Genomic DNA, 14,705 nt, shown 5'->3' with positions numbered 1-14,705 from the left:
TATACTTGAAAATCTTTTTTCTTTCTTTTTTTTTTTTGCATTTTGTTTGTTTATTAATTTCACTTTTACTACTGAGCTGGTAGCTCACTCGTTTGGCTTTGTGTGCAAAATTTTAATAAGCGGCGTCAGATGTAAAATGTGCTCGACAGAGGGCAGAAGTGCGTGAGAAAGGTGGAAAATGTTCCATTTTCATATCACAGTACATTCAAAGTTAATGCGTGCTCATAATAGTACCTAGCCTCAGTTGTGTAGGATAATATTTATGCAAAACTAGATTCAGGGAATATCCTTCAAAATATTATATACTAAATCAGTAGTTTTCTTTGCAACGTGCCCTTTTGAAGTCTAGTATTTTATGTTTACAATATCGTTTCGTATGCCTTGCTATAAAATATAATTAAGAGTATTTAAAACGTATTTACTTATTCACATTTAAATTTGTCTTGTCTTTTAAACCCTTGTAGAGGGTTCGTTTATGTGCAACTGTTATATATATATTCTCACTTATAACAGACTGAGTTCTCCTTCTTAAATATAATAGTACATAACATACTCTTAACGGAAAAAGGACCTGCGCCAATTTGACAGTGTAGACGTCTGTGAATGCAATCGACTGTGATACATATACCTAAGACACCATGAAGAACATATGATGTTTATTTGTAGAGAATTTTAAAAATTCATATTGCAGCCATTGCTGATGAAAAAGTTGATTGTCGTTGGCATTTCCCATTGGAAATGCAGACTTTTCCGCATGTCCATTGCCCTTTTGCCAGCTCATTACAAGTGTTTGGCAGCTAACTTGATTTTATTGCTAATAAAGTTTGCATAAAATATTCAAAATGTTTGCGAATTCGACTGGTGCTCGACAACTTGGGTCGTCTGGCACTTGGCGCTTTGGCAACCGAGCACCACAGAAAGTTCCACAAGAACAAGCAACAATAAGCCATAAACAATTGGCCAGCCAGCTCGGCGACTCTTTAGCTTCGCGTTTTAATTTCGCAGTTGTTGCCTTTTCAGCTGCAAAGAAAATTACAAATAAAAATTTATAAACAACAGTAAGAAAGAAAGAAAAAAAAACAACAATACACATTTATTTTTTGCTGCGTTCTCCATTGGGCAGACATCCTACAATCAATTTTTTGGGGGCTGCATAAATCTGGTGCACTTCAACGCAGAAGTTCGATTCAGAAGCGAAAAAAATTTATGTTTTCATATTTTGTTCGATTTTTTCAGCCATTTGGTTCTGACTTCGACGTTATTTTTTTGCTAAGGGCATTTGCTCGATGCGTGTCTGTTTTTTAAGAAGAAAATGTTTAATTGAAAAAGTTTTTCGCTTTGAGACGCATCAAAGAGGATTTTTTATTGAGCTGATTCTGGTTACTTTTTCTCTTTTCTTCTACAGTGTTAGTTAAAAGTTGAATGAATTAAAATTAAGTAAAAAAGGCATTCAAATTCCCTTTTAATAACTCAAAATAATACAATACAAATGTCTGTCCGTGTTAAGCTAAGCAATATTTTATTTATAATGTTGATATTTCTCTGTTGAAGCGAGCAAAGTAAAATATATATTTTTTATTTCTATCAACGTTTTAACCTTACCGCAGCTGAAAAGCTTGTCTTGTGGCATAACATAGTATTGTTTATTGATATTATAAGTGAGTAGTAGGCTAGCAACTGTTTCTCATAAGAAACATATTTTCCAACATTGAACATATTTGCCATAGTTTAATTTTTTTGCTGCTTCTGCCGAGTACAAGTTCTCTTAAAACAGAAGAACAAAAACTAAATTCGCAAGAACATGAGTGCATTATTCAACTTTCAAAGTTTACTTTCGGTAATACTATTGTTGATCTGCACCTGCGCTTATGTGCGACCACTCTGTCCCAGCATATTGGACCGGAATAAGTCCGGCTTACGGCTTACATTGTGGAAGTTGGCGCGGATCGGAGAACGCGAATCGCCTTGGGTTGGTGCTGCCTGCGTTGTTATGGCACTAATGTTGCTGTTTTCCAACTAAGATCAAAATAATACAGCGTGAAATGTTTCGGTATATCTTATTAAACACCTAAAAATAGCTAACGGAGTGTAGCATAAATGCTAAACTAGATCCATATGGATAAGCGGAAACTAAAAGCTGCTTTAAAATAAATAATTAAAACACATTTTCTGGCAATATTTTCCTCGGAGATCTGTCAGCTACTGTATGAGCACACTGCAGAGAAATATGAGCTCTAAGGAAGTTCTGACATCACTTTATAACTTAACAAATACCCACTGGCAGAGCCAGACCCTCTGCCATACATATGGACTGAAAGTTGCATGGCAAAACGAAAAAAAAAAAAAACTTGTCAACCTGTCAAAGTCAGCTAGTTATAAGCGGATCCTTGCCAGGACGACAATCAGTGGAGGAGGACATCAACAAGAACAACTGAAATTAGGCCACGTTCAAGCGGTGGCAAATTGTGTGCCACATGGTTAAGCGGGGTGGATGGGTGCTGGCTGGGGGCAATCAATATGCAGCGCTTCGTCTCGGAGTTTTCGTACTTTTCGTATTTCATAACAAAAAACGTTGTCTCGGCTGCTGTTGCAAGTTGAGCAAACACAACGACAGCGTTAAATGAGATCAGGTTCAGTGCGGGAGCAAACAAGCAGACACACACACACAGCAAATGGCGGGGAGAGGGATCAGGAGCTGCTACAACCTACAAAATAGTAAAGAGGACAATATTGTGGGTGTTGCATGTGCAATGACTCGCTTGACATCAGCCACGCCCCACCACGCCCGCCACGTCCGGCTTGCCGCAGCTCATGCCCGAACTGTGTCAGTGTCATTCGCATGGCCAGCAGTCATGAGTGGGAATGCGTATATTGTTTGCCTTGTCAAACATTGTCATTTATCCAAAGTGCACGAGGAGGCCACAGCCGCAGCCTGAGCCTGAGCCTGAGCCTGCCGTCCAGGTGCCAGGAGGGATTCACTGCGGCACTGGTGCTTTGCATATTGCAATTAAGTTTTGTTTGGCCAAAATTTTGACCCGTCTTTGTCACATCATCTGACTGCGAATCGCCTGCCTCTCTTTCTCTCTCTCTATATCTTTCTGTTGCTCTTCCACTCTTTTTCGTTCTGCGCAATTAAAAGTTTGCCATGTTTGCCCTGGAACTCTATTGGCAGTTTTACTTTTAATTTTCCTGTGCCTCCCTTACGATATGTGGCTTACCTTAACTGCAAAGTTCCTTCTGCAAAAAACTGCTGCTCCTTCAACTCCTTCAACTGGCATGCTGGCAGAAACTTCTTCCAAATATAATTGGCTGTTGTTATTTTTGCAACAATTCCATGGAAGTTCGTATGGCAGTTGTCACTGCTCTCATGCAATTGAATTTCCGCATGCGTAATATTCGAAAATTAATTTCTACGCACAACAGATAAAACCATAAAAATGCTAATGCAAATTTTATATTTTAACAGCATTTTTACGATTGTCCGGCTATTAAAAAGAAAAAAAAAAAGAAAGAAAAAAACAGCCGTAGGGCAATTGTAACATTCAGCTACATTTTATACATTCTGCGTACTCTATACCCCTTTGCACACACAGAGCCATCAAATTTAATGGCATTTAACTTGATTGCATTAGGTGAAAAGGTAGGGGAAAATATAACCGCCAACGTTCTACGCTTTTCTTTTTTTTCTGCTACAATTTTATTTGTTGCTCCAAACACAAATACACACACCCACACACACAGAAACAGAAACCAATTTGCTGTAATTTGCCATTCCGTTTCCTATTCATTGTGTTCTATGTGGAAAACCCTTTGCCGCCCGTTTGTATGCGTTCATGTCTATGAAATCCATAAATTATTTTAAAATTAAATGAATTTCATGGAGAGACATACAAATATTAAATTAATATTTTTTAAATTTTTATTTTTTTATACATAAATTCCACCAATTGAGATAATATCTCTAACAATTTGTAATTCATATGTATATATTGTATATATATGTATATATGAATAAATATATATACATATGTCGCATATTTTGACTTCACTTCACTGGAATTAAGTGGTGATCCCATGCACCAGTTTGAGATATAACTAGCCGCTTTTCATATTTTCTATGACTCTTGGCACTGCCATGCTTTTTGGCGCTTTGTCAAGAACTCTACTAGGAATGTTAGACCGCGCTCAAGTAACCCAAGTGAGCTACACTGAAACAAAAGTGATGTACATTTCAGTGGCTCCCGAAAATTGATATCGATGGTTTTTTAATAGTCATATACTTAGAATGAAAAAAATAGCTTTTAATAAGACTTAGCATTTGTGATATCTACATAACCGTAGAAAATATCATGTTAATTATTGGAATGGAGATTTAAAAACCACTTTAATTTATTGGTTTATTATTTAAAAGAACATGTTTCAAGTTCGTTTTTCTATGTGAAATGCTTTCCATTGCATCCCTCTTCTCTGAGTGTACGATTGAAATCTACCTTGTCTGTATTTTTTTAATTTCTGTCTGCTTATTTGATATTCCAATTATACATATTTATTGTGTTTTTTTTTATTGGCGATATCAAAGAATATGTTTCAAAATTGTTTGTATGATACTCATTTGTTTTTGTGAAATGCTTTCCAAAGCAAACCCCTTTCTCTGAGTGTATGATTGGGATCCAACTTGTCTTTATTTTTTATTTTTTGTCTGCTTACTGTCGGCTGGTCGTAAGTGCAGCTCACAGAAGGAATGTTGGCCGGGGCTGCAAGTATGACATGTTGATGGCATCTACGCGCCATTGGCTGGCATGCACAAGCACACACACACAAAAACATACACACGCACACACACACACACACACATACCATATATGTTTGCGTGTGTGTCATGGAAATTATTAGTCCTTTCTGCGATTCGCAAAACGCAGCCAAGCGACTGCAGTCTGTGCTCTGCTGTCAGCATTTTTCGAGTGGCAGCCCATAAAAGTGTAACAGCTTTTGGCACGCAGTTTTAATTGTTGAGCAGAATTTGAAATTTAAATGAATTTTAAACGCGCTGCGAAAAATCTCGATTTCGCAATCAAAACAATGCAATTTTTATTTACGGCAGCAGGCCGCCAGGCAAGCATAAATATCAACAACTAGGAATAGCTTAGACAAGACCGCTCAAAAAATATATACCCTGAAAGTGGACCGATTTTGATCGTACTTTAGTTAACGAGTACTAAAATATATATGTGTAACAAATTCCCTCTAATATCTGTACAGGCAGTAGTTGATCAGATCGTAAATTAATTTTTCAATAATATTATTGTTTTGGGGCTTTTACTTTATAATTCATGCATTTTAATTTGATATATCAAAAAATATTTATCCCTAACTTATGTAGCCTCGGACTAAAAAAAGAGAAATTTTCATAATTATTTACTTTTGTTTTTAAAATACATCGGCATACTTGCACCGTATATACCCGTTTGTACTCGTGGTATGGGTACAGGGTTAAATAATCTAAAAAAAAATACAACAAATATTTAAACTACGTTTGCCAACATTTTTGCTTGGAAAAAAGTTTTAAATCCTCGAAAAATGGGTGAAAAAATCTATAAATATGCAGAAAAACTTCGGCATACGGGAAAACAGGTGCAGGTGAATTTGAACGTTTCAAAAAAAGACAAACACAGCATGCGAGAGATACACATTGAATTTTCAATGTACTTTTTATCACACGCTTTCCATGTTTAGTTTTAAATATTTGAATAAACTCTAAAGGGGATTAAAATGATAAATACTTCGTTTTTTTTCAAATATTGAAAATAAGTAAAAGACGGAAATAAGTTAAGATAAACTGTGTGCCAATACATAGTTTCTTTAGGGTATCATAAAGACGAATATACATTGTTTTAGCAAATGAATCTTTTCATTTTTCGACAGCAGCTTTTGTTGGTCACACAGAAGCACAGCCATGTGTGGCATTTATTTGTGCAAACGCTTCCGTCACAGGCGGCAGGACAAGCAAGGACGTTTCGCACGAGACTTGTAATTGTAAGCAACGCAGATGCCCGAACATAGAGGCAATTAATTTCCGCTAGACAAAGGCACAACTACTTTTGCACTTAAGTTTCACAGGGAGAAGAAGAAGAACAACAACAACAGCGCCCCGTGTATGTCCTCAATAATGGGTGTGGCCCGAACCATGCCACTTACAGTCCATACATAGAGCTGTATGATATATAGCCATAGGCAACAAAAGCAGTTGCTTTAAAAAGTTCGAATTCGGCCAAAGCCTTGGTCTGCGGTCAAAAGCAACGTAATATGCTTTAATTTATGGCCTACAGGAGCAGAAGAAACGCTTTAAAATAATACCCCTTAATTCAAAATTTGTCAGCTGCTCCAAATGTCCCGATACACTCCCCGGGAATGTCCATTAAAGCACAGCAGTCGTCACGCTGCGAGAAGTCCAAGTAAAAGTTTTTCGAAAAATGCAGAATGAAAGGAAAAGTTTTCTTGTCGCCTCCAAGGGTTTTTTGTTGTCATACCCCTGGGCACGTTTTGATTTCTTTCGTTTAAGTTATGAGCACAGCGAACTTTTTCGCTTTCACTACTTTTATGGCCTGCGGCTAACTCGACATATGCTTAACATGCATTGAGTATCAAAATAAGTTCAGCTATCAGCTAATGTGTATTGCCCATAGCCCTAATAGCAGATCAATTAGTTTGTCTTTTATTCTGCTTTGATACCTCAAAGTTTGACACTAAAACAAGAAAAATGTGGAGTATTAATTCGCATATGGGCATATTTACCTCGAACTTTTATTCGTGAAAAGTCTGTTCCATAAACTGTGTATCTCTAAATAGTCTCAAACATCCGGGTCGGCTCAGTTATGCCTGCCTGCTGTGATATCAGTCGACTAACTATTGCCAAATCCTTTTATTGTTAACAGCCTGACAAGATAACAAGTAATTCCTCGAAATGGTGCTACTTTCGACACAAAAAAGCTTCAGTGAAAATTTCAACTTCGTAGCTGTTAGGGCTTGAACTGTGCGCTAATTACCAATCCATCAGGCAGTCAATCAATCAGTCACAAAATTTCTTTTGTATACAAAATTGCATGTAAGAATGCATTTGTGATATGGTTCTGGGTTTCATCTAGTCGGGAGCCAGAAGCTAGATCTTTATTAAAAATTCTTTATTCATTTTTCCTATTTATTATGTTCGAGGTACTTTAATATATTTGGCGTCTGCTTCTAAATAATCTAAAAATGTTTCCAAAAATTAATTTCTGTTGACATGTGTCAGCGACGCAACAACAACAGACAGGAGACAACAGACAACAAGTGCCATTGTTGGCGCTGAAAAACGAGCGACATTCAGACAGACGGACAGCGGGACAGACAGAGTGTAAAATAAATGGGAAAGGCTGCGCAATTATTTAACATACAAATGGCGACCTTTGTGTTTATGTTTTTGTTTCTATTTTCTAACTTTAGCTAAACTCCGGGCCCCAATTAAATTGTCAACGAGAATATTTTGTTGGCGTGAATTAATTTCTGTGATTGCAAAAGCCGAATGCAATTTGCAGCCGTTTGCTCCGTTTAAATTCAAATGAAAATTGACATGGTAGCAGAATCTAATTAAACCCTTTGGAAAATTCCACCCGCAAATAGATTTAATCATATTACCTATTTAGATTTTTTTTTAAATTAATAATACACTTTCATTCGAATCTAAAGTGACATTTTAAAGGCAACTAGACCCAATCATTCTGGGGCCTATTTTAATGGCATTTAATAGAAATAGTCCTGAATTTGTACAGCAAGCCTTAGAAAGCTCAAGGACAGCTCGACCTGTACGCGTAATTACTCATAATTGAACTTAATAAGTGAGAAATGCGTTTTCAAGGCTGTCAACATGACGTGGGCGATTTTTAGTCATAATTTGCTTCGCTCTGCGACTCAAGCGTATCCTTGGCGCCAAGTTATTTAAATTATTGCCTGGGGTCATGTGTGTGACCTTAGCATTTAGCTCTAATGCTGCCTATGCTGAAGCTCTGATGGAATTAAATTTGCCTCTTACAATATTAGTTTTAGTCACGTTCCAAAATATTAAGCAAAAACTTTAACTTGAGTATACTCACATGCTTACATATTTATGCTGAGAACTCAGCAGCTGACAACTTCTAGCTTCTGCTAAAGCCCAGATCGAGAACGATACGCAAATCCTAATCCAGCGCTGACAACTGCGCGAAGACCTATCTCCCGGACATATCAGAGCAGAGCAAGTCCAGCACTGACAGCTTATCTGTTGGGAGATCCTACACTTAGCAATAAAGAGAAATGACAAACATTAATTAATCACATTTTATATCTTCAATCCACATCCCATTGCAGCTCATATGGCTGCGCCTGTTTTCCCGGCTTCAGTGGCAGCGATTGTGGGCATGGCCCACTCTGCACGGATGCGCACACAAATATTTGCCAAAACGGTGGCACTTGCAAGTAAGTACACTCAACATAAAACATACTCAAGCCAATAAAGATGACAGTTTTCGGCTGGATTGGTAAAATCTCAATACCCAGAAGACTAATACCAGAGCAGAGTGTAGCAGTAGTTGTCAGCAGGCATATTTTAAAAAATCAATAGATTTAATTTGAAAATTCATCGTATCTATGAACGATATGAAATACGACATCAACTTACCTAACTGCCTAAACATTTTTGGATTCTTTGTTAGCCCTGGTGCAGAAGGTGCCCTTTTTCCTAATATTTTCCTGTATTTAATAGGCCAATACAAACTGTTTGAATTCTATTAGAATATTGATTTAATTAGGCATTTCATGTTATTTCATATTCATCCAACTCCAAAAGGTTTTTTCAAGTCAAATCAATATGTTTAGTTTTTCATAGATGCTTACTATAATCATCATCAAATCTAGAGGTTTTCTATAGGAACGTTTCATCTATAGCAAGTAGACTCGAGATCTTTAAATAAACAATAATCTGAACTGATAAATTTCTTTGAAATTACAGGCACATTGGCGATGCGGCCATAACCTGCCACTGTCCAGCGGGCTACAAAGGAACCAAATGCGAAATACCCGAAATAATCGAGACAATTAAGGGTAAGTGGGCCCACAGAAAGTAAATGAAATTTAATCAGACGTAACAAGCAATAATAAATTGAGCATGAGTGGCAGAAAAACAAAAGATTATTTGTTAAAATAACAGTGCAGAGGAAAAAAGGAAGCGAGAGAAAGAAAGGCAGGCAAAGATTGCAGCAAATAAAAATGAAGCACGAGAAACAATTTAATTAAGGCAATAATTAAGCATTTAAATTGCACTCGATGCACGTTGTGAAACATTAAACGTTCACAGTGCAAGCAAAGAAGCTGGAAGGGCCGTTGCAGGGGCACGACCCAATCGGTTGTGGGCTGTGGGAAGGTATTTGCCATTTTGCCTGACTTTGTCGCGCCATTTAACGGGCAATAGTACACAGGGTTCAGGTTGTCACTTGCCCCTCATGCCACACCCGCTGCTGACATTGTTTTGCAACTGCAACTCGCAACAATCTCGAGCTACGGTTAATCAGGGTGGGTCCCATCACAACGTGGCAAACATTTACGTGTATTAAATTTACTAAGAGTTTTCAAAGTTTAATCAAATAAGACGAAAACGTTCTCTAAGGGGCTCCAAAGCATGTAAATTTCATTGTTATTTAAACATTTCTTCGTACAGGCTTTTAATTATTGTCTCCATTGGTGATATTTTATAAAGTAGTCTGATATTGCTTAATCGGATGTTTTGTACACACAAAAGCTGGCCCATTGCCCACTAATTGGGCATGATTTTGCATTTCTGTTGGATTTCAGATGAGGGTCATTTGGAAAATCGCACTGATCAACTCTTTCCTTCCCATGTACTTTATAACGAAATGGAACTATGTGATCAAAATAGTATATCTACAGTTACAGGCAGTTCATCATAGTCGAACGAAATAAGACTGAAGAATATCAAGGAAAACTAAAAAATATGTATACTGGTTGTGAGTTAGGAAAACTATTTTAGGTGCAAAAAGTAGGAGCTGTCGTTAGTTAGCTCTCACTCTACTGAGATACTTCCAAAATATATGGGACTTTACTTATAAGCAAAAATCTTCGAAAAGCGAATAATTAATTGGAAAATTGGTTTAAAAATTCTCCTAAATGTTCATCGATCTATTGAATTGCTGGACTGACATTGTATGTTACTCTATCTGTTTTGACTGAATTTAAGCTGGATTTATCTAATAAGCAATACGAACTGTTCTTCAACTAGATACGTTCATAAATAAACAACAATCTGACATTTTGATGAAGCAACTATCCCACTCACTTTTCATATGTCATGAGAACAGAACTCTGCCTAGTGGCATAAGTGTTTGGTCCCCTATTCAGTCCCCAGGCAAAATTTTTTTAGAATGGCAACGTCATCGAATTTGACATTCACTTTCCAAGCTCACCGAGGGTCAGGTGGTAAATGCAAAGTAAAATGGGCCACAAAAAGGCACGTGGCTGGACGAGGGTTAGCCCTGCGTGTGTTCAGCACTTGGCGCAAACATTTCTCGCATTTTTCATGCGCTGTAATGTCTATTATTGCATTTTTACAGACCTCGAGGTGGTGTGGTAGAAATCTTTAGCTCTTTGTGTGACTATGACAAGGCAGCTTTACTGGGTGGCCATTATTAAATTATTACGCTTGGCTGTCTCTGTTCGCCCTATGCAGAGCATTTAAATGGTTGAGCTCAATAAAACTAAAGCGTTCTTTGGGCATAGCACGCATTTAAATTTTATATTTCAAGCAACTGAGCTATATTTCCAAATAAATTGCTCCATATACTTATCATATTTTTTTCCACATCGTATTTTTTCCTTAAGGCTGCATTGGAAATGGCAGTGCCAGTAATTGCCAACGTGCATGCGAATTTGACAACAACATGGCCAGCTCCAGCACCAGTTCTAGTGGCACTGGCATTGGCAGTCCCGGCTTCAACGTGAGAAGCAATCGCAATGCGGCACGTAGTGGCAAAACGCGCTACGAAGTGACCATGCGACTGGGCGCCAATCTGACCGGATACTATCGCAATTCGGAGCGCGAACAGTTGGCTGGCGTCATGGAGCGACAGGTGAGTGGGTTATAAAAGCATTGCTACATATAATGGAAAGCACTTTAAAAATTAGATTAGGATACTTGTAACAGTTAACAGGCCCAGTCGCCTCCCTCGCGCTCTCCCTGTTACCGACGACTACGTGACCCACATGGGAACACCTATTTAAGAATACATATACTGTGTAAATTTTCTTATTCATTCGCCTTTGCGCTTCCGCCAGCATTATTGATGATAATTCTTCTTTGTTCGAAATTCGTAAACATTTTACTGGCAGCGATGTGTATATATTGTGCCGAAAGACGATTACAAATTTAATATCTCAAATTAAATAATTATAGTAAAACAATTTCCAGCATATTTTGCCTTTGCAGGCTCTGCATTTCATAAAAAACGGCAGAGTGAATGGCTGCACAATATTCCAAGCGCTCACTTTAATTAGCGTCCACTTACAACTAAATGGCAGGCACTTTTTATTTTCCCCATTTTTCACACTGCATTAGAATTTGCAGGCCTGGTAATTTTATTATCATTACTGCCCGACAACCGCAACGAGCAGACAGCTTCAAACAGCTTCATTATTGTCTTCCCCTCAGCCCCAGCCACATCTGCTTTGAGTGCCAGTCCGACCGGGGCTGGGAGCGGTATCCATAGTGCTTGTATCTCTGATGATGACAGGCTGCAAACATCAACACGAAAATCATCATCAGTCAACGCTGGGTGTGACTCGCCCATCCTATTGCCGCCTGTTCTCCTTCAAAATATTAACTGCTACAGTCAGCCAGTTGACATTCTGGGCGGCCAAGCGGTCCTTGCCCGACACTTGCCTCTTTTGCGGTTGAGCTTGACGTAGACTCGGTGAATTTACTTATAAATATTTTAAAATTTTAAAATTTAAATCAATGGAAATTTAAGTGTATGTGTTTTGAGCCTACACTACACTAAGTTTCTTTTGAGATAAGTACAGGATATAAACTGTTCTCACTTTCAAATATTTTTGCAGTGGTTTCTTATTGTTGAAACCTTGCTAAAGCTCGGTCAGTCTTAATTGAACTTTTTTTGCATTAAATTTATCTATTGTTAGCAGATTGATGAGCAATCCTAACAGGATATTTATATTTTATGTGGGTAACTATTAACGGAAATTACGTGGCCTTGCCGGTTGATGTTCCATGCTTCATACCGTGGAAATTATAAATCTACTTATCAGAACTCAGTTACTATCTGAGTCAATTAGGACAAACAATTTACATTGTTATTTATTTGTATACCTAATAATTATCATTAAAAAAAAAGCAGTAAAGGGCTTATCTTTTGATTAATGATTGTTAATATCAATCAAAATTAATTCTGGTGCAATTGATTGCAGCATTTAATATTTAATAACAATGTACGATATTCTTTATATGTGTATATTAATATGTATATAAAATAGTTTTCGGTTAGCCCACATAATTCTGTGTTAAATTGAGCTGATCCTCCTGATCAGCACCATTGCCTGCCTGGCTGAGGCTGTGCAGCATATTCCGAACAGCGCCTGGCGTGCGCTCCAGTGAAGCAGTCCATGGGTTGTGAGCCGCAGGCTGGGTATTGTTGGGCGCCGGGCTGCCGGCACTGCTCTCCATGATGGTTGGCATGTTGGGCGCATGCTGGGCTAGCGGCGCTTGTGTCTCCTGCAGTTGCGTAAAGTTGCCGCCCGCATGGTCTCTGCCCTCGCCGCGCTTAAAGCTGTGCACCGAACGGGACAGGGGACGCCAGCGATTTAGTTTCTTGGACGGCTTACGTTGCACGGGTGGCGTACGGCTGCCCGCTTCTAAATTGAAGGCGGCGTTGTTGCCACTGCCCGCGCTAGCCGCATGCTGCTCCAACAGGCTGCTTACCAGCTTATCCAAAGCTTTAAGATCCACATTCAATTGAGAATTTGGTATGGAGTTCATGCGACTGCCTGCCACGCTGCTCGGGTTTGTATGCATCGCATCGTCGCGTTTATTGAGTCCAGCCATTTTGGCCAAGCGTTCAGTTAGCTAAAAAAAAAAAACGATGTATTGCTATCGGGAAACACATCAGATATACTATTGAAATAAGAAAGTGGACGATGATTGTGCTTTCTAAATTAAAATAAATTCACATTACCCTGGAGCAAGTAGGTTTAATTATTTTAATGAAAATGATGAAAAAATGTTTCGTCTGCGATAAAGATGTAAACCTTTTTTATTCAAAATTGTAACACTCATTTCTTGTTTTAATTTTTATTTTATTTCCCTGCGTTTGCTTCGCATATGTAATTATTCTTTAAAAAAAACCTCACACAAAGTGAATTTTAAATTGTGACTTGAAGAAAATTTCGATTCTCTTCAATTTTCGAGGCGGCTGTGGGCGTGGTTGCCATATCTTTGTACAAATTCATGTGTAATCGACTTGCCAAATTTGGTTACTAGCCTACTACTATACTGAAGAGCTATATATTTTGATGGTTACCCGCCCTTGTGGGCGTGGCCCAAAAAAAGATAACAATTTATATGACGCGGAAATAATCGAGTATATTTTTAAATTTTCAAGTTTTTTTCACAGCTAATAACGACAAAATTATGCAACAGCTTTAACGAGAGTTTTAGTTAAAATACACTACGATACAGATTTGAATATTTGTATTTGTTTTAAAATTGTTTAGCCAGCTATTGACAGGGAATGTTTTCCAATTGTTACAAAATATTCATCCCAAATATATTGTTTATCCTGCTGTCGTGGGCCAAATAAGAACATGTATGGCCATGCCCATGCCATGCACTGGCTTGCAATTAAGCCGTAACCTAACGAAAAATGGGGCTTTGCCCTTGCGAGATTTGCAGGAACTTACAACCCACGGGGTGGCTACACTCAGGCCACCCGGCCCGTGGCAGTTCTCGTGCCGCTGCTGGCCTCAATGGCAGCGACTACCGCAAGGATTAACAATGGCGGCATTGGACGAAAGGCAATATATTTTTGGCAGCGAGCAGGGTTGCCAGCGTATCTCGTGCGGCCGTTGAGCAGTGCGCCACTTTAATTGATGTTTCATTTCCGTTGCAAAGTGTTTCCGCTTTCCTGTGCTCAACATCCGACGTTTGTTTTGCGCCTCTGCTGTTCGCGGTTCCCGCTTAAGTTCGAGTGGCAGCGGCCCCGCAATCCGTGAACCTGGCAACCCATTCACTGGTAATTGAGTATCAATGCGGTTTTAAGTGAAAAATTCTCCACGAACGCCGTTCATGCCACGCCTATATAACATGCATATATCTATCTATAGAAGAGCCCCCCTCAAGCCCACTTAATGTCCAGCCATTTCCGTTTGTAATCTTTTGCCTTGATTTCTACGTTCTTTTCTGTCTGTGGTATTTTTTTTTTCTTCTTTCGGCTCTCTCTTTCCCTCTAGCCCTCTTTTTTTGATTTGTCTTGCCGTCTCTGTCTTTTTCAATTGCCTCGTGCTGCGTCAAACGGGGTTAATTGAGTTTTAGTGGCCGCGACTCACTTTAAATAGATTACAAGCCGTTCAGAGTGTAACCCCCCAACTGTTAGCCCCCGGAGCAACTTATCAAGTTT

At 38.6% G+C, this 14,705-nt stretch overlaps 3 protein-coding genes across 3 annotated transcripts in view; 2 read left to right on the top strand and 1 right to left on the bottom strand.

Annotated features, from left to right (window-relative positions):
* The window catches only part of LOC115763358, a 105,098-nt gene that overhangs the window by 15,412 nt on the left and 74,981 nt on the right, over positions 1–14,705 (top strand). Inside the window, exons 3-5 of the mRNA XM_030705883.1 lie at positions 8,380–8,487; positions 9,020–9,111; positions 10,903–11,150. Of these exons, the coding sequence (XP_030561743.1) occupies positions 8,380–8,487; positions 9,020–9,111; positions 10,903–11,150 (448 nt within the window). The remainder of the gene's footprint in view (positions 1–8,379; positions 8,488–9,019; positions 9,112–10,902; positions 11,151–14,705) is intronic.
* LOC115763363 (protein kish-like) lies at positions 1,696–2,162 on the top strand. The gene has a single exon (XM_030705891.1). The coding sequence runs from the start codon at positions 1,802–1,804 to the stop codon at positions 2,018–2,020; it is 219 nt and encodes a 72-aa protein (XP_030561751.1). The 5' UTR covers positions 1,696–1,801; the 3' UTR covers positions 2,021–2,162.
* The window catches only part of LOC115763550, a 28,457-nt gene continuing 26,311 nt past the window's right edge, over positions 12,560–14,705 (bottom strand). The window contains exon 12 of the mRNA XM_030706168.1: positions 12,560–13,156. Coding sequence (XP_030562028.1) covers positions 12,575–13,156 — 582 coding nt within the window. The 3' untranslated portion in view covers positions 12,560–12,574. The remainder of the gene's footprint in view (positions 13,157–14,705) is intronic.

This window comes from Drosophila novamexicana, unplaced genomic scaffold (genome assembly GCF_003285875.2).
Source record: "Drosophila novamexicana strain 15010-1031.04,08,12 unplaced genomic scaffold, DnovRS2.1 tig00000739-arrow-arrow-pilon, whole genome shotgun sequence".
NCBI classification, from domain to species: domain Eukaryota; kingdom Metazoa; phylum Arthropoda; class Insecta; order Diptera; family Drosophilidae; genus Drosophila; species Drosophila novamexicana.
This window is presented reverse-complemented; position numbering and strand designations above follow the sequence as displayed.